At 44.8% G+C, this 20,849-nt stretch overlaps 2 protein-coding genes and 1 long non-coding RNA gene across 4 annotated transcripts; 2 read left to right on the forward strand and 1 right to left on the reverse strand.

The window, feature by feature from the left end:
* Nucleotides 1–2,123: 2,123 nt before the first annotated feature.
* On the reverse strand, nt 2,124–3,191 carry LOC149346687 (uncharacterized). The gene is made up of 2 exons (XR_016292463.1): nt 2,848–3,191; nt 2,124–2,264 (listed from the first exon to the last, which is right to left on the reverse strand). It is a non-coding gene; the product is annotated as an uncharacterized LOC149346687 (long non-coding RNA).
* A 1,373-nt stretch (nt 3,192–4,564) lies between these two features.
* LOC149346688 (uncharacterized) lies at nt 4,565–13,237 on the forward strand. 2 transcript variants are annotated; one of them, XM_089586600.1, is made up of 2 exons: nt 4,565–5,628; nt 10,963–13,237. In XM_089586600.1, the coding sequence occupies exons 1-2, from the start codon at nt 5,430–5,432 to the stop codon at nt 11,688–11,690; spliced, it is 927 nt and encodes a 308-aa protein (XP_089442726.1). In that variant the 5' UTR covers nt 4,565–5,429; the 3' UTR covers nt 11,691–13,237. The 2 variants fall into 2 exon arrangements, with proteins under 2 accessions (XP_089442726.1, XP_089442727.1); XM_089586601.1 differs by lacking the exon at nt 4,565–5,628 and having other exon boundaries at nt 8,522–13,237.
* Nucleotides 13,238–18,277: 5,040 nt separating this feature from the next.
* Nucleotides 18,278–20,275, forward strand: LOC149346689 (uncharacterized). Its single transcript, XM_089586598.1, has 2 exons — nt 18,278–19,139; nt 19,502–20,275. Exons 1-2 carry the CDS (start codon nt 18,558–18,560, stop codon nt 20,120–20,122), a joined length of 1,203 nt encoding a protein of 400 aa, XP_089442724.1. The 5' UTR covers nt 18,278–18,557; the 3' UTR covers nt 20,123–20,275.
* Nucleotides 20,276–20,849: the final 574 nt, after the last annotated feature.

Consider the following 20,849-nt stretch of genomic DNA (forward strand, 5'->3'; position numbering starts at 1 on the left):
CAGTCTTATTATTTCTGAAACTTATTCCAGGATGAAAACTTGGCTAAAGCGCCCTTTTGGTAAAATATTCCACCCATGGAAAACCCCAGGCAGTCGAAATTTCTGGAGGCCTTCACTATGGCGTCCCTCATAGCCTGAGTCTTTGGAACGTTAAGCCATTATAAACCATAAGCCAAACATCGGAGAACAGTAAGGAGTGAACAGCACTTTCTTGGCGTGCTGCAGAAATTCGTAATGTCCGCCTTTATTTCATATTTTGGATAAGCTTTTTTTCTAGACACAAAGTGACCATGCACTTCTGTCCAGCGGGAATTTCAAATGTGCCCGGCCTCACCAACTTCATTAAAATAGAGCTAGGTGCTAACGCCTTCCCAGTCGAGGAAAATCAGTTAAGAACTGTAAAGACTAATTTGGTAGAGTCAAAACCCATTTGGAGCCGACTGGAAATCAACGCATTGAAATATAGTTTTTTTTTGCCCAGTGAAAACCAACTTGTCTTTAAAAGGCAACTCCGGTAGTTCATTAAACATTTTTGAGTTGATATAATACATTCCTTAGATATATACATTCCATTCCATTATACTTTATACATTATGACATATACATTCCTTAGAGTCTGCTCTCTGCAGCACAAAAAAAATGTTTTTCAGAGTACCAAGTAGAAGTGTTTTAAAACAGCAAAAACCAGAAAATGAAACTATGTGTTTTCACAAGCGTTTGGCGTCGTGGCAGACCAAACTATATGATGCTACAGATACTGTCGCAAAACCTATTGTGTGCACAACTGGCCAAAGTGAGATCTCTAAGTGACAGTTTGGATCATCATTTGTCTTAAATAAACAAAAATAAGATCGAAATTATGTCCTTCAGTAAACATAGAGCAAATCGATGGGTGTGCTGCTTGCAACACGGCATGCACTCAAGGTAGCCCACAAATTGCTCCGGTTGAGGCCATGAAATTTCTTCCCAGTTTTGTGTTCATAGAGGGCAATATTCTGATCCCATTCAAAGCAATCATTAGCTTCCAATTGGTTTTTCCCAATTGTAAATTTTCTAGCGGTGCACCTTTAACCAAATGGCATACATATAGATACCAGCGCAAACCAGCAAGACACACCAGCGTCGTGTGTCTTGCTGGTTTGCGCTGGTATTTATATGTTATGGATCACCAACTAGCCCACACGATTACCCAAATGGAACATTGAGTTGGACCTTCCTGTTGGCTCACTTGCAATATGCTATGAACTGTTTATTTGTAGCAAGGCACTAACCTGGCTAGCAGACTAGCCACTTGGTAATAGAGGAATCAACTTTGCCTTTATACAATTTGACCATTAGTAGAGATAGGGAACTGGGCAGTCCAACCGAAAGTGATGAAACCAACGGAGTCCCAGCAACCAGTTGAATAATTCAGTTGAAATGGCAGAGCGAACTGGACCCCAATTGGAAGCTGGGAGATCAAATTGTACTGGTCAGTTGGAATGAGGGTAACCTGTTGGACTCCCCAGTTGGATTCCTGAATCCAGTTGGAAGCTCAGCGACCAATTGGATTTCTGAGTCCAACTAGACCCAGTTGAAAGCCAAATGCAACCAATTGAATTAAAAAAAACCAATTGAGTAGTCCAACTGTTTTCCCTAATTCCAAATGGAAGTTAAACAAACTGAACTGTCCAGAATTAAGGAAACCAGTTGGATTACCCAATTGGTTTTCCTGAAGAGCAGAAAGTTGGGCAATGGTTTTCCTGAGTCCAAATGTGGTCTATTTGGCTTCCAATTGAGTCCAGTTGGGAATCTCATTTGGATCCAATGATTTTCTTTTTTACTGGGAAGCAATGCAAAATAATGATTTCTTGGTTTGTTTGAACTTCCCAAGCAACCACAGATATCCATCGGCCGGCCGTTGGCCGTCCGTTTCGGATGTTCCGGGCGGCCGGCGGACGTCCGCGAACAGCCGGTGGACGTCCGTCGGCCGTCCTGTAGGCGTCCAAAGGGACATGTTTGTCTGGCCAACGGACATCGATTTCGGACGTCCGTTCCCGGATCTTTCTCGGATGTTTGCATATATGGCACATGCATACTTTCATCGTGTCCGCGGAGCAATAAAATGAAAACGCAACTGAAAGTACAGCGAGAATATTTTATTGTGATTGTACATCAGCACAGGCCTGAGTTACTGTGAAGTGTGTAACTCCTCAATAAGACGTAAAACTTCGAGCGCACATCCATCTTCCTACTTCCATGATGAAGCGGAAGCGAACAGCTTTCTGCAAAAAATGAAAAGAAAAAGGTTAGGAATCAAGCCCACGCCAAATCTCAGTAGACCATGATAAATTCAAAAATGCTTGGCAACTTTGTTATTGGTATTCACGTTAATAAAGCCCAAAATAACACAGAGGTGAGAGACGCACCGACATAGTCATCCTTGACACCAGAGGTATTCTATGCTTGAAAGGGGCCAAGAGCTAGGAAATTGAGCATTTTTCATGACGGCACGCGCCCTACAACCCACCTGTTACATGCAGTCTCTAATTTCAGAGAAGTTCTGCCCTCCTTTCCCTAGACTCAAGCAATAACCAGTGTCAGGACTGCTAACAAAAAGATTATGCCTGTGCCAAATTGCAAGAGAACATGATAACTTCAAGAATGTTCGGCAACTTCGTCAATGCTATTCAAGTTAATGAAGACCACAACGGCACAAAGAGGCAAGAGACGTAGCACAAGTCTCAACCCATCTGTAGCCCACACCACAGTATAGCCATAACATAACTCCAACTCTCCCGCGAGAGAATGTTACAGATCTTGCTCCACTGTCATAAAAGTAATTCCCAAGCAGTGTACTGCACTTACCTCCGTAGGCCATGCCGTAGGCAATCACACTAGGCCTTCTTTCATCCAAAGTCGGTGTAGTACGATATTCCAGCGTTCCAGGATGGCTTCAGGCACTTGCCGCATCCTTCGAATTGTTCAAGTTACACACCACTTTCGTCCGCTGACTAAAAAAAGCCACACATTCTAGTAACAGAGCTCAAAAGGGGCACCACGCTACGCACCAAACTAGCAACGCCGCCATTATGCCGCTGCACTCTGTGGCTGATGGATTGGATTGGGCTGACTACAAACTGCATTTAGGATGATGATGATAGCGGAGTTCGGCGGGAGTTTTGAATATACAAGTGGTTTCAATCGCGATTTACAACGGCGGACGCGATGTCGCTACTGATTTTTAGATGTTTTCTAGATGTAAATTATTAATTGATTTACTGTAATTTTGTGTAGCACTCGCTCCTACCCTTAAATAAATTTAGTTCAGCAGTGGCCCTTGCACTGCAAGTATATGACTAGGGAATTGCGCGAATTTACAAAAGTCCTCAAGTCAAACCCTGTAGCTCATGGAAATAATTTCTCCAAAGCAAATATGCAGATATTAACGCAATTTCTCGCACACTAGCCAATAAAACTGCCAAAATTTCCTTCGCGAATAAAATTTTCTAGGTTAAAAAAGCGAACTCTACAGTATACATACTCGAACGGCGCGACTTTTCTGTGTGAAAAATTAGAAAAAAATTCTATACTCATATCCGGAGAATATACTCCACCGTACATCCCTCGGACGTACACCTTGTCTCTAATGCGGATATACAAAAGCGGATAGTGTCTGTACGTCCGGCGGATGTATGAATACGGATATCCGAAATCGGATTGTGTTCGTATGTCCGATGGACGTCCGATCTCGGCAAAGGACGTTCGGATCTAGCTCGTACGTCCGACGGATATCTGTGGTTGCTTGGGTTCTTCCACTTTTATAAAGTCTAGGTGTACTGAACTGGTTCTTCCGATCACACAATCATAACCATGCAATTTGAAGTGTACGTGATTCCCCAATTCCAGCAGCTAGGTCCCTGTTCTTTCCAACTGGCAGGTCCAATTGGACTCGGTGGTTTCTCCCCTGACTCATCAAAACCAAATGGAAGTAAGGCTCTCCCAATATTGGTAGGTTGCAATTCTCTCCAGTTTGAGAGTCCAGTTGGACTCATTTGGTTCACCCTGAGAACATTCGGCTCCTGTGTCGCCCTCGAATAATATGCCTGCTCGACGCATTTCCTGTAAAAAATAAATCGGGAAAAGTGCAATTTTCGAAGGGTCTCAGTAAAGTCTCCCGTTTTCAAAGCTGACATTGTCAAGAGCTTTATGGAATGCATGCGCATAAAGTCCCACTCCCCGGCCCAGCCGCATATAAATCATATAACTCTATGGCGCGCAAGCACCACGAATCGATTGTTGCCGATAAAAGTTCAAAACGGCAATCGATACGCGCTTTCGAAATCCATACCGAAACCACGAAACGGAGCACACGGTTCCGTTTCCACGAAGTTCACTTTTTTTTTTCCGCACCGGGAAAATTCGGTAATAACCTGCACGTTCGGTTCAATTATCTCATGTATTTTGTTCTTCTATTCACATAAGCTTGGCGGGCTTGGCGATATATTATTTTTTCTCTCTTTCACCAAACAAGTGCTCTAACAAGCTGTATCGCGGCACGCATCAATCAAAGATGGCAGCGCTGGTAGCATTTGCTCTTCGCGGGTGAGCTGTTTGCTCGTAACGGCGAATCGAAGACAGCCTCTTCGTCTTAACACGTTGCTCAGAGTCGCTGAACTGATCCAGAACCAACTTTACGTATCATTTCTAAGCCTTACCTGAGGCTTTGTACCCAGGCCCATTTTCTCTAGCAACTGCGCTTCTGTGCACATGACATGCACCTTCCGAACGAGCACGGGATGGACAACGAAAAACCAGGAACAGCGACAGCGGAACCTTGCTGCACTATGCTCAGACGACATCGCATTTTTTCCGAAGGACCCGAGAGACCAAGAGCAGAAGCTTCTCTGCACGTGTGGCGAGGCGACGAGCAATATGTGCTTTCGTTTTGACCGAGTGTGTTTTGTTTTGAAATGTGCGGTGATGGTAGTGATTGTGTGAGGTGTGGAGTGACTCCTTTCGAACCAGTGGCTCCTGCAGAGCAGCTCTATCCGCCTGACAAGCGCAACAAATTCATCGACGTACATCTCGGCGCAGTATCAAAACACTTCGCCAGGCACGGGAAGGAACTGAAAACGAAAGCAGCATGTGTCTGGAGTGCTTTGCAGAGAGGCATGTGAGAATGTGATGCTGTGCCCGTGGTCAGGAACGGAATTTTCGGAGGGACGCTGACGACTCTTGGAGGGTATCCAGTGGTACCCTGACATTGGTTTACGTGAGGCGGTGGCGAAGGCCGGCTTTGTGTGGGATGCGTCGCCTGATAGGAACCTAGTTCTTTTGCCAGAATGTCGACACAGTGGGCACGACATACATAGCCGATGCCATTTTCCCAGCATTCTCCTGGGCCCCTCGCAGTCCTGTGGTGCTAACAACCCGACAGCAGTTCAGACATGGAAGCAGGTACTACAAGTAGATGCGGCAGAACGGTAGAAAGCAGCCAAAAAATATGGTTGGCTAAGTGTCGGCAACACCGAAGTTACGACTGGCAAAGGAGGAAATATCAGACAATTGCAAAGGCGATCATCTGTTGGCCAGCTGCTGCGGTGGCTCGGTGGTTGTGGTGCACGGCTGCTGTCCCGAGAGACACAGGTTCGATACCGGCCTCGGCTGTCGTATTTCGATGGCGGTGATATGCTAAAGGCCCATGCACTGTGCGGTGTCAGTGCACGTTAAATAACCCCCGGTGGTCGAAATTATCCGGAGCCCTTCACTACAGCGTCTCTCGTAGCCTGAGTCGCTTTGGGACGTTAAACCCCATAAAAAATTAAGCCAGCTGTTTGCCGAGTCATGCAGTGCGGATTATAGTGTTAGGTATTCCACCGCACCGACCAGCTCTCGGCACTGTGCACCTTGCATGGTGCATTGGAGAGAACTGTCATGCAATGTCATTGAATATGCTTAAAACAATGCCAAGGATAGACAGGAAAGAGACAAACACCATAAACACTGTCTTCTTTTTAGGACAGACGCCATGAGCACTATTGCTTCAATGTCCCGTCCTCCACACTATTTCCAGGTTGACTGTACGCCAACAGCTCCTATTCACTACACTTGTGTAATGTCATGGAGTGCTGAACTGTCACCTATGAAGCCAGTCTCATTGTTGGCTGCACTCAAATTCATTGGTTCATCAAATTGTATTGGAGGCTCTATGTAGATTAAGCAGATAAAGTATCTACGTGGGCAAGGCGGAGGTAACAAAGCATTGGCTCGATCAGTGGTGATGCTATGGAGTGCTGGACCAGTTTTGAATGAAATCTAGAAGAGTGCGAATGTTTGAAAGAATCTAGAATGTTTGAAAGAATGCAAAGACACAGTATTGCGACAGTTTCCGTCTTGTTTTGTTGGTCCTTGGGCCATTTCCTTTTTTTTTTGGCTCCACCTAGCCCTTCGTGCTCCGGTGACCTGGTTGGAATGATTGGACGGCCACAGCAGTGATAATGACTAACTTGCTACTATAAAGTGCTCATGCTAATGAGAGTGTTTCCTTGTTGGATTCTTGAGTTGCAAATTACATTCACATATCGGAGAGCTTATGTTTGGTATATTCATTTTTATGACCATATATTTGTTTTCAGAACAGCCAGAGTTGCTTTGGGACGTTAAAACCACCATAAACCATAATAAACCACTTTTTTTTTGTGTGTTAGCTGGCTTTTTCCTTCATATCAGAGGGACCTTTACATGGCCAGTGGTCATTGCTTCGATATCTTTTATGTGCAAAGCCCTAACTGTGTGTACGCTGCATTTTGGTTGTGCATAATGGCCGCTTGGTGTTAATACATTGTAGAAGCTTATTAGAGAGCCTAATCTTTTTCTTGTCTCTTCCAGATGAGCCGCAGCGGTGGCTCAGTGGTTATGGTGCTCAGCTGCTGACCCGAAAGACGTGGGTTCGATTCCGGCCGCGGCGGTCGAATTTCTTTGCAGGAGAAATTCTAGACGCCCGTGTACTGTGCGATGTCAGTGCACATTAAAGAACCCCTGGTGGTCGAAATTTCCGGAGCCCTCCACTATGGCGTCTCTCATAGCCTGTGTCGCTTTGGGACGTTAAACCTCATAAACCAAACCAAACCAATCTTCCAGATTAATTCTAACACCTGGTGTGTTCATGTGGAGTAGGATCTGCTGCAAGCGTTGTGTAGCGCCCTTTGACTGCACATTCACATTGGAGTGATAGCTATGTGGGTGGCGCTCGCATTTGAGCTGGATATGCTGGCTAGAAGGAACATTGTTGAGGTGGTCCTTAGAGAGAAAAGTTTGTGTCTCAGGTGATCCTGAACTACGTGGGTGACAGAATGTGCTGCCATCTATGGTCAGATCACAGAGATGGGCTTGGCTTTGGGCACTGTCAAGGAAGTTTTGGTCATGCTTTTACCCAGACAACATAACAACATAAGAGAGGTTTGGGAGTTATTCTTCCAGCTGCGTCATGTCTCAGAAAATCACTCACAAGTGTCAGCAGCGGGAAGTGGGAAGCATGTATTAGCGTCCCAGTCTAGCAGCCTGGTTACATAGGTTAATGAGATTGAAATAATTAGATATGTTTACATTTGAGCTCTATCCTGAGCAATTATTCTGTTTATATGTGCTGGAATTATGCTGCTGTGCATATGTGATGCTCTGTACTAAGAGGGAAAGCTACCACGAAGCAAAATTACGAAGAGTGGTCTGCTTTACAGAAACAACTGGCTGAAGCTGCGTGTGTCACGTGTATGCCACAAATTCTGTTTATTTGCAAGCAGTTCGCACATCTTGAAATGATGCGACCTAAGCATAGAAGCACAGTGCATTAGTTTTTGAGGGCAGCATTACGTTTTTACTGCTTTTTCCATATTCTTGAACTAGTTGTTTATGCGGAAAAGTATTAAAATAAGCACTGCTTCCGAAGTACAATTTAACTGTTTTGCAAAAGAACCATCCCCTGTGTTACAAAATGCATATCTGTGCTTTTCATGAAACATGAAACTTTTGGTATCAAATCACTGCATTTATCTGCCCCCCAGATCTACATGGCAGTGCTAGTTATGATTGGTTATAGCTCACAAGCAGCCGCTTACGGATAGTAAATCGTTGTTTTGTACTTACGCTGCTTCGCTCTGTTTCTTTTGCAGGTCAGTGCCAACACAGGGAGTACAAGCTGGCTACAGAGGAATTATCCAAAATATCTACTGCCAACGTACACTTAACCACTATAGCCAGATACACTCAAGAACGCAGTGGCTCTTCCCCCGTCAAAGGACCCCCCTACCAGCCAATGGCGTCGGCCGATTCTCACGACCCTGCTAGTGTGACAATGCAAGTAGCGGCACTGCAATGGAGAGAGGGATCTATCCCTGACCATAGAGGGAAAGGATTATCCCCTTTCTTCTACCAATCCTTGCTTCATCACTCTAGTAGTGTCATGAGAATCGGCCAATGTCACTGGCTGGAAGGGGGTCCTTTGATGGGGAAAAGCCGCTGCGTACTTAAATTGTACCCGACTGTAGCTCGTTGTTCATGTGGCATGTAAAATAGCTCATCCATTCATTTCAGTACCCAACGTCTCTGCACAGTTTCTCCGTGCTCTTCGAGCTTGACCTGTTATGCCAAGAGAACAACCAGATCACTGAAGATCACTAATGATTGGCACTGCAGAATGTTCTCTTTGACAGTGTGCCCAAGTTTGCAGAGAAGGACACGAGCATGCTGGAAACTTTGTGTGAACAGTGCGAGTTTGTTTGTTTTTTGTTTACTCTGTAACCTTTTGAATTATTCTCCCGAATCAAGAGGCTGCAGTGAAAAATTGCTTGCAATGAAATAATGAGTAGGCCTCGGTTGCCCGTTCCTTCGGCGTACCATCTTTGATCTTGCGTTTTGTTCTGCAGTGCTGTGAGTGTTTGCAAAAGTCTGGTCTCAATTATTGCCAATTCAATTATTGCCATCCTATTCCCTACAACTGAATTACTTTGATTATTTTCTTGATTGTTCTTGTTTTTTACTTTCTTTTATTAAGTAGCTGGAGAAGACAGTAGCAATAACTTTTCTTTCAGTCAGGTCAGATTTACAGAGGTGAATTTCATCCTGTATCATTTTAGTATATGTTGACTGAAGCATGTCATTCATGCTTCCTTCTGGGACCCAGAGCAAATTGTTTTGCCAATTTTTTTTTCATATGCGTAGGGTGTGATAAGTTGGATCCAAAACATGACTGACACAGATTTTTCTGTGTTCTTGGCATTTTTGATAGAAAACGTTTAATACAGAGAAAGTTATAAAATTTCTGAAGCACACATGAAGGCTAGAACCCTCTATTTGCTCAATTTGCACTCTTGGGGGTTTAACTGTTGCAAGTGCTAATCAGCACATAAAAGAGCTTTACTACCTGTTAAAATGCATGCTCATCAGCTTACATTTTTTGGTCGCCACCGGAAAATGTGCTTGTGCTGGCTCCTACTATTTAGAGAGCCGCTAAAGTGGACAGAACCAATATGACATCGATCACACTCACTAATTAGCAGCACAGATTCTAAAAACAGCCAAAAAAGAGCTTTTTACAGCGTTTAACCTCCTGCCATGGCTGCAATGCTTGTGATTTTGTAATGGACATATTTGCTATTTCTGGGTCTCGGGAGGATACACTTAGGTTTCTGTTCAGTCATGTCATAAAATTAACCGGTCTAAAGAGTAGCTGATACCATTTGCATGCAGTTTTCTTGTAGTGTTTAGAATAAAGGACGCGGGAGCTTCGCAGCTCATAAGGAGTCAATGCTAGTGTTCTGTGTCGGAGGTTAAGTAACTGCCACTTATTTCTTCTTAGACTGTCTTCCGGCCCACTGTTGGGCATCAGTGACGGTACGAGCGCATGGGCCAAACTGGTTGTGGCATCTGGGTTATGACCATCCATTTTTCGGTATTGGTGGGTTACCTGCAAGCTGAAATGTCTCCCTGAACTGAATGCAGATTTCACTGACAAAAACTTCAGGCCTTCTTAACCACATTCCTAAAGAAAAAAAAATGAAAATGCGATTACATTCGGAAGTTAGCCCGTACCCAAATATTCCAAATGACAGCCCAAATTTTGGAAGTAGGCCCACCCTAGTGCCTGTTCTCCACCAGGAAGTTACGTGCAGTGACCGAACGCTCCACGTGTGCTACCTTGGACAATGAACAGCTGGACGCCCCCACTCCAGCTGTTTTGTGCTTTGTGCCGTGCACGTGTGTTTATACTGTGCTCTGCAAGACCTTCATGCGCGTGCGACCTGTATATATGTTATTATGTTAATATGTAAATAGATTTATTGCCAGCGTACCTCTCCCCCTGTCCCTTCTACTATCCCCTCAACTCTTTCATTTCACTTCAACACACTGCCTCCTATCCTTTATTTCCGCTGCCCCAGATCATGTGCTTCCAGCAGCGATGGCAGATGCCAGGGCTAGAACAATCTTTTTCCTTCCATTTATCATGTATAATAAAACCACTTACTACTTACCGCTACCCCAGAAAATGTATTTAGGTGAATTATTGAGTTGATTAATGAGGATTAGTTGGTGGGGTATGTGGATTAGCTAAGATTAATGGGTGGATTAAGGTGGAAGAGGGTGTGGTTAGTATAATCCCATATGATAATCCGGTGGAAGGTACTCAAACATTCTAGTCCTCAGATTTTCAGATTTGCGGTTCCGATGACATCGCGATCCTCTCGACCAATCGGGGAATTTCATTTTGGAGAAACGGGAAAACAGCCTACGTGCTATCGCGTTAAAATTTTGTTTTAGGCCAGGGTTCTCTTCAAGCTTGACCTATTGAATCTGATATTGCATATGACAGCACGGCTCTTGTGTCGTGTCGCCTTCCACATTCACTAGGCTGTGCCCACGGCACCAAATGAACTGTAGCACATGGGGTCTCTTGTTTCACAAATATATTCTGCTTTCCAAATGCAGGATTCGTCACCATGCATGGTAAGGATGGTACACCCTCTGGACACGGCGGATGTGCAGTGCGCCGCCATGTGACAGCTGTTCGTACCAGTGCTGGAAATCTCAAGGATAAAGACACAAACAAGCAGCTGCACCATTGCGCGTACTGCGGCATGGTCTTTGTGAAGAGAAGCAGGCTGGTGATACACGTTCGCACGCACACGGGCGAGCGTCCGTACAAGTGCGATCACTGCAGCAGCAGCTTTGCACGAAAGAGCAACCTAGGCGTACACCTTCGCACACATACCGGGGACCGTCCCTACAAGTGCGACTACTGCGGCAGTACATTTGCGCAGCAGGGACACCTGCAGGTGCATGTTCGCAGCCACACAGGCGACCGTCCGTACCGTTGCGACTACTGTGGTTGTGGCTTTCCTCAGAGGAGCGTCCTGGTGGCCCATGTTCGTACCCACACGGGCGACCGTCCCTACCGTTGTGACCAGTGCGGCAAGGCCTTTGCTTCTAAAAACAACCTGGCCACACACCTACGCATCCATACAGGCTTGAGGCCATTCCAGTGCCAGCTTTGCCCCATGGCCTTTGCACAACAAGCGACACTCGTGCGGCACGTGCAGTCCCACAAAGGCGAGAAACGATTTCAGTGTCAGTTTTGCCCTAAGAAGTTCTTGGACAAACGTGATTTACAGCGCCACGAAGAGAGAATGCACCCCACAGATAGCTCGGTTCCATGATGCTGTGGCGCTTTCTCCAATATTTGCCATGAAACGTGTTCCTAGCCAACCTGTGTCACTGGTGACATTTTCCAGGTTTTCCTGTATTGACAAGCTTGTCTGAAATGGAACTTACCCGCCCTCAGCCTATTATGGCTTAGAGGCACTTGTTTGGTATTTGTGCTTCATTAGAAGCAGGAGTCCACTGGGCTCCTGAACATGTACAGTCTTCGTCAAAAATATACAGCCCAAGGGGTTTCCTTCCAAGTCGTGTAGCAGGGCTCTTTAGCACATTTGACAGTGCTAAGCATGGGAGGGTTGAGGACTTAAGGTCCTTCTGCCTTCATGAGATTAGGGTCCCTGAGTGTGCAGGAGAAGCCGTGCTGCAGGGCTCAGAAGCAGACCCCTTGGGCTGTATACTTTTGACAAAGACTGTACATAGGGGGTTAAAATCATGGCATGTGTAGACGGCATCACTTGTCATTGAAACAAAGGCTTTTTGCAAGACGACTTTTTTGCACATTCAAGACGTATTGCTGGTACAAGTTTTTGGACCTTCACTAGATTGAACGGAGACCTGTTCCTGAAGTTGGTGCATTCTGAGCATATTTTATATACAGTGCTTTACGAAATAGCATATTTATGTCACTGCAGCTGTCAGTTTCCTTTGCATACTGCTGCAGAATGGGCATGCTTCTGTATCGGTCTTTCCATGTTGGTGTCCCAGCAGTATTAATGACAGGTATGGGAAGGAGGCAGAAGAAAGCTCTCTCTATTGGTGCATTCCTCGTCTGAAATACCTGCTACAGATTTCTTATGGCAAATCGTTTGAAGCAGTGAAACCTGTTTTTTTTTTTTTGCAGGGTTTAAGAGCAGTGTTTATTACATTGAAAAATAGTGAAAAATATTTAATTCCACCAATCTCTTCCTTGCAATTTTTGTGGTAACTCTCTCTCACTGTTGTGTGCAAATGGCATATTTCTTTGCTGCAAGTTCTGTCCGCATTTTCAGTCCCTCGTTATGGTGCAGTACAGCTGACAGTTTCGTATTATCATTAGAGTGTATTATCATTAGAGCAGCAGCTATTCTAGCATTAGCCTGTATGTTGCCATTTTGTTATGTTACATTTAAATGTTTCAGAAACAAGTCTTTCCACTTTTTGGCTAGTGTGCAATCATAAAACTTGCTGTGCTGAACACAGCGTTCAGGTTTTTGGTCATAAAGGTGGTCTGCTGCTACTGATCACAGTTTGTGCTTTTCAGATGTATAAAATGATGTGATATGTTCAGAGAAGTGTTTGCTCTTATCCTCCTGGAAATCCAGGAATGTACTATGAGCGTGCGTCACATCTGCATTTTATGTGATTTAGGTTAGGTCATGTATTTAATTGCATTGCATAAAATGTTTTCTAAATTCCAACCGTTTCGGATGCCGATTTTCATGGTTTATGGTTCATGTTAAAATAAAAAACTGTTTTGCCTTTGCTGATAATGTTTGGTGATAGACTATTGTGACATGCACAGAATGACAGGATGAGTTATTCTCATCATTAAAAACTAGAACTGGAATTGGAAGTAACTATGAAATTATTGCAAGTGTTTTAGAAACAAACTTGTTCCCAGTACGGTTTTCGAACTTCTAACCGTTTAAATATTTACTGTACCTCTACGAATCATTGTGTTGGAAATTTTTTTTTACCTTCCTGCAGTAATGAATAACGAAACTTATGAAGTAATGTAACCGAAATGGCTGCCAACACTGCATCTTATTGGTTTCCTGGCAAAACACAGTAAGAAAGATGAAGTTGCTTAAATAGCTTGAATTTTGCCATCCTGTTCAATGGCTCTGCCAGTGTACTGCACTAAAGAAAAGGTTCTAGACAGCAGGTAGGCAGAAAAAAAGGAATGTATAATAAATAAAACAATACAATGTAGTCAAGGTCGAGACATTTGGAAGAAGACATGTTGCACAAAGAACATTATGAGTGGATGATGTCGATCTCTTGGAAGACGAAAGAAGCCACAAGTGAAGAATTTAATGAATGCTCGCAGTTCCTCGGTGGTTGCTACATTTTGGCGACACGCTCTTGTGCAGTGTGTGCTTGGTGATTGGCCTGAAAAGTGTAAAGCATTACCATTGTGTCCTGATTGCCCATCCTAATCTGTGTCCATGGTAGAGAGAGGTGTCAAGCACCCTGAGGCTTTACCTTCCCTTGTTCACATTGCGATCATCCTACTTAGCAATTCTAATTGCGTAACCAATTGCCTATTTCCTAGTCAGTAACTGGTAAGAAATCTGGAGAAAATCTTGAGGAAACCTTGATGGCATAGTGGGCTAGAACAAACAAGCAAACGAACACCATGATTGTGTTAGTCTGATTCAAAGTTTTGACAGTGCAAAATTGCATAGACAGATTTCTGAGGGGGAGGCGGGGGGTGAGGGCAATCTTGAACTTTATTTGCAGTGAAAGGGGTGAGGAAGGGTCATTGACCCCCTTCCTGCAAGATTTTGATGACACTGTGGGAAAAGGTGATGGCAGGGTTGCTTGTCTGGGCCTGTGTAGCACCTGACTTCAGTTAGATCTTGCAACAAGCTCATTGACATATCCATTTTGGATGGTCACTTGGTGTCAGTGGGATGCTTGTTTTATTGTTTCCCACTTTCTGTTCAGAATAATAAACTGATTCACAACAGCGCTATGGAACGAGGACAGAAGGAACACGAAAAACACAGGACGGGCGCCGACTACCAACTCTTTATTGCGTGAAAAAAAAAAAAACCAGCACAGATTTATACTATTTCCTGGACCACATGATACACTGTCAGCCATGGGACACAGCGAAGGAACGCCTCACACGTTTGGCGAGTCATAACACAGGTCGAAAGAACTCGTGAAAAGTGCATGCACTATCAAAATATAGCATTACCAAACTAATGATAGCGCTCGCTAATGATCGTTCTGTAGCGCTGTTGTGAATCTGTTTATTAAGCATGAACCAACTAGCCCACACCAGAATCCTCTTGTTCAGGATAGGAGGTCATTGAGCTAAACTTTAAATTAAATGTGCCGCGCAATAGAAGCTTCATGCTGCCTGCACAAAAAAGTGCCCGAGACTGGGATCTAGGGCCAAGAGCAGCTAGTGGTTTGCTTTTCTCACAGTCTAAAACTGCTGTGGCGGAGAACACGTACAGATAGTGTTCGTGTTCTATTAAGTGCGCCGACCACAGCGGTGTGAAGGCAATGTGGAGAGCTTATATAAAAAGGCAAAGGAGATGATGAGATAAGATGCGCACAAAATCCTTCAGACTGCGATTACGATAACATCCGTTACATACAAACTGGCAGTGCAGGTGGGGAAATTAAAAATTCAGCCATGGGTAGAAAGTAATAACATACTCGGAGAACTTCAGAACAGGTTCAGAAAGGGTATACATAGGTGCTTAGACGATAGCCTGTTCGTTGATAATGATGATGTTGGATTCTTATGGCGCAAGGGCATCTGGCCAAAGAGTGCCATGGCACAAGGTGCTTTCGACAACTCGAGGTTGGGTCAAAGACCCATTTTCCAAGTGCCGCCGCGGTGGCTCAGTGGCTATGGTGCTCGGCTGCTGTCCCGTAAGACGCGGGTTCGATCCCGGTCGCGGCGGCTGAATTTCTTTGGAGGAGAAATTCGAGGCCCGTGTACTGTGCGATGTCAGTGCACGTTAAAGAACCCCAGGTGGTCGAAATTTCCGGAGCCCTCCACTACGGCGTCTCTCATAGCCTTAGTCGCTTTGGGACGTTAAACCCCATAAACCAAACCAAACCATTTTCCAAGCATTTTACCCTGAATAAGCCGAGCACCAGGCCAGGGAAAGCATGTACCCATTGTACCGCCGGTTGGTACCCGGCGGCACTGAGGATCGAACCCCATACCTCCCGCATGCAAGGCAGATGCTCAACCACTTGGCCACCGCTTTTTTTTTTCTTATAGCCTGTTCATGCTTACCCAATGCATAGAAATCGCTAAGGTGGAAAACAGACCTGGATATAAACGGTGAATGTACAACAAAGTGAACAGGAAATCCTGCGGAACATGGTAAAAGGTGAAGGTAAAGGTCATGAGATAATTGATTTTGTGCAGGAAATGTACCGACATAATAAAGTTGAAATTACACGGGAAGGGATAAAAGAAGGCCACTGTCGAGGTAAAGGATTAAGACAAGGTTATCTTCTGTCACTGCTACTGTCCATGCTTTATATAGGATAAATATGGAAAGAAGGCTACAAGAGAGTCATCTAGGTTATAATGTGTCATACAGTTAGGCGAAAAGGTCGTTGAGCAATGGCTCCTAGGTTTAATGTGCGCAGACGATATGGTACTGTTAGCAGATAGCCAGGAAGGTTTGTAAACTCTGGTTCGTTAATGTGAGGACGAAGGAGACTCTTGTAGGTTTCAGTTTTAGCGATGATTTTCAATGCTGATCAGGTGCTTACAATCCATGAAATACCGAGAGTGGCCGAATACAAATATATCGGTATATGGGTAAACGAAGGGGAGATATGCACGGAAAAGGGCGAAGAGGTGCCAGGATAATGAAACATGGGGGTACAACAAAGGTATGAATGGCTGAGAGGTATTTGGAAAGGAATAATAGCGCCGGGGCTTAGTCTGTGCCTAAGGGCTGAAAAGTTCAGTTGAGATTAGAAGAGCTGTTGGAAGATTAGTACTATAGGTACCCACGGCAAAGCCACAAATGAGGCAGTACAGGGGCATATGAGTGGGGTGTCATTCAAAGCATGGGAAGCCGGGACTAAAATATTATATGAAGAATGCCTGAGGAAATTGGACAATAACGTGGGCAGCTAAGGTATTTAAATACCTCGAAAGAATGTTGACTCACAATGGCAAGTATGCAGGACACAAGGACTTAGAAAGAAAGAGCATTAAAAAACGTAAAAAACGCGGGAGGTAAAAACTGGATTTATTCAATGGAAAATAAATATATAGTGTAACGTACTTGTTGACGAAGGGGGGCTTTAATAACAAGTGCGAAGACAGACAAGGCCACGCAAGCTGGGGCAGCCCGTCTGTGGGAGTTTGCATGGCGGCCCCTCGAGACCACTTCAGCCACCATGGGCGCTAAAAGCATCATGGGGCGGTGAGCTACTTGTTGCGGAACTGCAACTTTTGGCCAAAAAATAATATAAAAATAAGGCTGTTTGATAACTACAAACGTCCTAACATTCAATATCTTGTCTAATGATTGCAACAAACGAGCAGAAAAGCATATAAGTGCAAAGTTTGCCCAAAATAAGAGACGACTCGCTCTCCAATTGGCCAAGTAGTGACGCTGGACGCTCAAAGCATCATGGGGCGGTGAGCTACTTGTTGCGAGACAGTCGTAGTTTTTGGGGAGCACAGAGTGGCACTACTAAGACTTTTCATTCCGAAAACGCTGTTCGTGTGTGCGCAGACGACTTTCGCGCGAACGCAGTGTGCAAAACCCATAGTAGTGAAAACGCGACGACACTCGACGCCAATAAAAGGTTTTACTTTTATGGAATGCCATTAAAAACCTCTTGTAGTGTTTAAGCAACAACATTTTTTTTTAAAACATATTTACTTTTAAAAGTGCGCCTGTTAATTACGAAATATTAGTTTTTGTAGTGTTCATTACTGGGCCAATAGGAGAGCTAGCCATGCCTTATTTTGGGCGAACTTTGCATTTAAATGCTTTTCTGCTCGTTTGTTGCAATTTACAGACAGAATATTGAATGTTAGGACATTCTTGATTATCGAATAGCGCTTATTCTTGCATTATTTTTTGGCCAAAAGTTGAAGTTCCGCAACAAGTAGCTCACCGCCCCATGATGCTTTGAGCGCCCATGGTGGCTGAAGCGGTCTCGAGGGGTCTCCATGCAAACTCCCATAGACAAGCTGCCAGCTTTCCCTCTAGGTAATAGTAAGAAACTCTATGGATGTAATGGTATCACCCTGATGTCGATGATGATGATGATGTCCTCGGGCTGAATGTCGATGCAGGCCAAGGTGGAAGATGCCCGAGGCCCTAGGAGGAAGAGGAGGAAAAGCTTTCATAGAAAACTATCATCCCTGGCGAAAATATTTCCCAGTCCAAATGGTTTAACTGGAACCCAATTGGTTCCAACTGGAACCAACTGTAAATTGTTCCATAAACCAGTTTTATTTTTTTTTTCTTCCTCCATGAAAACCATAGAGTTTCTTACTATTAGTAGTAAGAAACTCTATGATGAAAACTATACTGCGCTCATTTAGCCAGCTTAGCGATAACAGTGGATGGCATAGAGTTGTAAAATGGGAATGAATCTGCGGTAGAAGTTAGCAAAAAGCGATTGGAAGATTGCTGTTTCAAAAGCAGAGAGGTAACATAAGGTTAGAAGTGTCGGATTGAAAACATATTTAAAGAAAAATGCGAATTTTGCAATCAATTTGTAACACAGGTAAATAAAAATAAAAAAAAGCCGAGCATAATGGCAACTGCCACCATTCTGTTTCAAAGGGGACACTTCGATTTTCCATCCACTTATGGAGATGGATCCACATAACCATCTATCCATCCATCCCTCTATTCATTCAATGTGCGGCTTTCGTTTCAGGCCGTGTAGATCGCGTTGTCTCTGTTTTGTGCTGCCAGAGTGCATCACAAGGTGTGGACGTTAGGTTCTCAGCTTCCAACAAAATTTGCTGGAACTAGTCAACTTTAATGTCGCTGTTCGGGACCAGCCGCAGTGATCTTGTGCAAGCTCACGTAGTGGCGCGTATGGTGGTTGTGTTGCATGAAGGAAGGAAAGAACATGCTGTGTTGGTTGTTGCTGTAGCACACTTGTGAAGTCCAGCCGGGTTAAGAAACCGACTAGACGCGATTATGGGTAAGAAGTGCTTCGTACCCAACTGCAAATCGGGCTACGCTAGTTGTCCGGAACAAGTGCCACTTTTTAAAGCTCCGTGGGAGCCTGCTCGCCTAGAACTTTGGCGCCGGGCAATCTCCAGAGCAGACAGGATATTGCAACCGATCCACCACGTCTGCGCGAAGCACTTTCCCGCACATATGATATCAAAATCGTACTACGCCGAATACAACGGCACTGTACTTTTAAATGTACCCAAGAAAAAAGCGGTGCTGTCGGCGAACGCTGTGCCCAGTATTTTTCCCAAATGCCCGAAATATGAGACAAGACAGACCAGGTCAAGAAAGCCTCCTAGAAGACGACAGTCCGCAGCCACGCGTGCTAAGCAGCAAAGCAAGCGGCCCGCACTGTCCTCGGGAACAGCCTGTGAAAAGCAAAAGGACGCCGATCCATCATCGAGCTCTCGCAAGAACCTGCGCACCGGTGGCTGTCGTTCATCCTGCGTGTCAGATCAAGAACCGTGCTCTTCTCGCACCGTGAAACTTGAGGGAGCCTCCTCATGCGCTAGCCCCGCCTTCCTTGGCATTCGTGACGTTAAGGTTTGTTCTCTTGTACACTGGTCAGGGCACTTATAATGTTATAGGTGCTTCCCTGTACATAAATTTCTGCTACTTGTATCAGTCATCCGGGCATGCCATCGATATCTAGGTGTCCCGTCCCTGGACAACGGGATACAGTTTCTTGCAATACAGGTGAAAAGTAACTGCGCAGCCGAGGACAGTAAATAATTTAGCTGTTGTTAATGTAACTCACAGCATGCTGAAGCTCGTAGCTTTTGAAGCAGTCTGCAAAACCTTTCCCTGTAGCTTTTCCCTCCTGGTTGCTTTTGATAACATATTTTTTATAGCATAGTACCTCCAATTCTTTTCCACTGACATAATTTCTAATTTTTTTTTGTCAGGACAACCGCACAAGTCCGGATCAGGGTGGTACAGATGCAGTGCATCACGTCAAGACTGAAGCACCGTTGGTAGTTTGCAGCAGCTCTGGATTAGTTGAGGGAGGTCATGAGGCAGTGTCTGTTGTTAGCCAAAATGAAAAGGAGCCGCTCACGTTTTCACGTCTCTCAAGTTATGCATCCAGCATTCAACTTCCAGGAACCACATGGGCAACACAAGTTGTTGAAAGCTTTGGAGTGGGGGCTGTCGTCTTTACGGAAGTGGCTTTGGCGAAGAAGTGCGACCAGGCACCTTTCCTGAGGAAGACACTAGACGTAACAGTTTCATCCAGCGGAATGCTGTCGCTGCGGGCTTTCATTTATGGTCGCCCTATAACTCTCAGCGTCATAAGTGGTGATGGTGCTTCATATGGCTTAAGCGACTTGGAGAGTGTGATTCACAAGTTTCATGATCTGCATGCATGCGCTGGTGGCCCCAGTGGTGAGATGTACCACAACATCCAACCAAAGTGTGCATATATTGACGCATGTGGTGTGTGGCGACACAGAAACTGCAGGTTATTTTCTGAAGCAGCAAGTTGCGACCGTTGTGAAAGATTGAAACACACACTCCGGATACATTAGTACTGCATGCAGAAGAGAGGAGAAATGAAATGCATTTGTCATTTAAGCAGACCTTCCAAAAAAGCTTGCATTGACCTTTTGCGGAAGGCTAGGATTACCTGCTGCAAGTCCAGAGTCTGTGCAGAATTGGTCATTCTCAACTCTACATTCATGTTGAATGGTATAGCAAAACAGCGCTGACGGACGGGACGGAAGAAGACTAGTCTCTTCTTCTTCTGTCCCGTCTGTCAGCGCTGTTTTGCCGTACCATTCAACATGAATCAACCAGCCCGACTCAGCCCTCTACATTCATACATCTGGTGGACTCCTCATACCACTCGTTGCGAGTGTGTGGCTGCTGGCAAGGCTGGGTCTAAAAAAGGATGACGGTACTTGGACAATTGGATCCTGTTTTGCTTGCTCCTTCATGTCAGGTTGCCAGCAGGGTATAGGCTCCTGATGTAAAACGAACTACTCGCATTGCTGTTGGTCCGAACAATGCACCGGTATGTCTCTATGGCTGGATTTGAGTCCGGATTGGACAGCAATTTTTGTCTACCCTAAAAAAAAAAAACTTGAAGAAATGGAAGTTTTCAAACGACATGGGATTATGTTCATTGAAATGCAGGTTTGCAAAAGTAACGAGTCAATCCTTGTACAATAACATATGTAGGACTGGCAAGAGACACTGGAAACGCAGAGGAGCCCGCTCATTATGCCCTCATGTTTATGTTCTGTCCTTTTTGGC

The sequence above is a fragment of the Amblyomma mixtum genome, chromosome 4 (genome assembly GCF_055824585.1).
Source record: "Amblyomma mixtum isolate Tamu chromosome 4, ASM5582458v1, whole genome shotgun sequence".
In the NCBI taxonomy this organism is placed as follows: Eukaryota; Metazoa; Arthropoda; class Arachnida; order Ixodida; family Ixodidae; genus Amblyomma; species Amblyomma mixtum.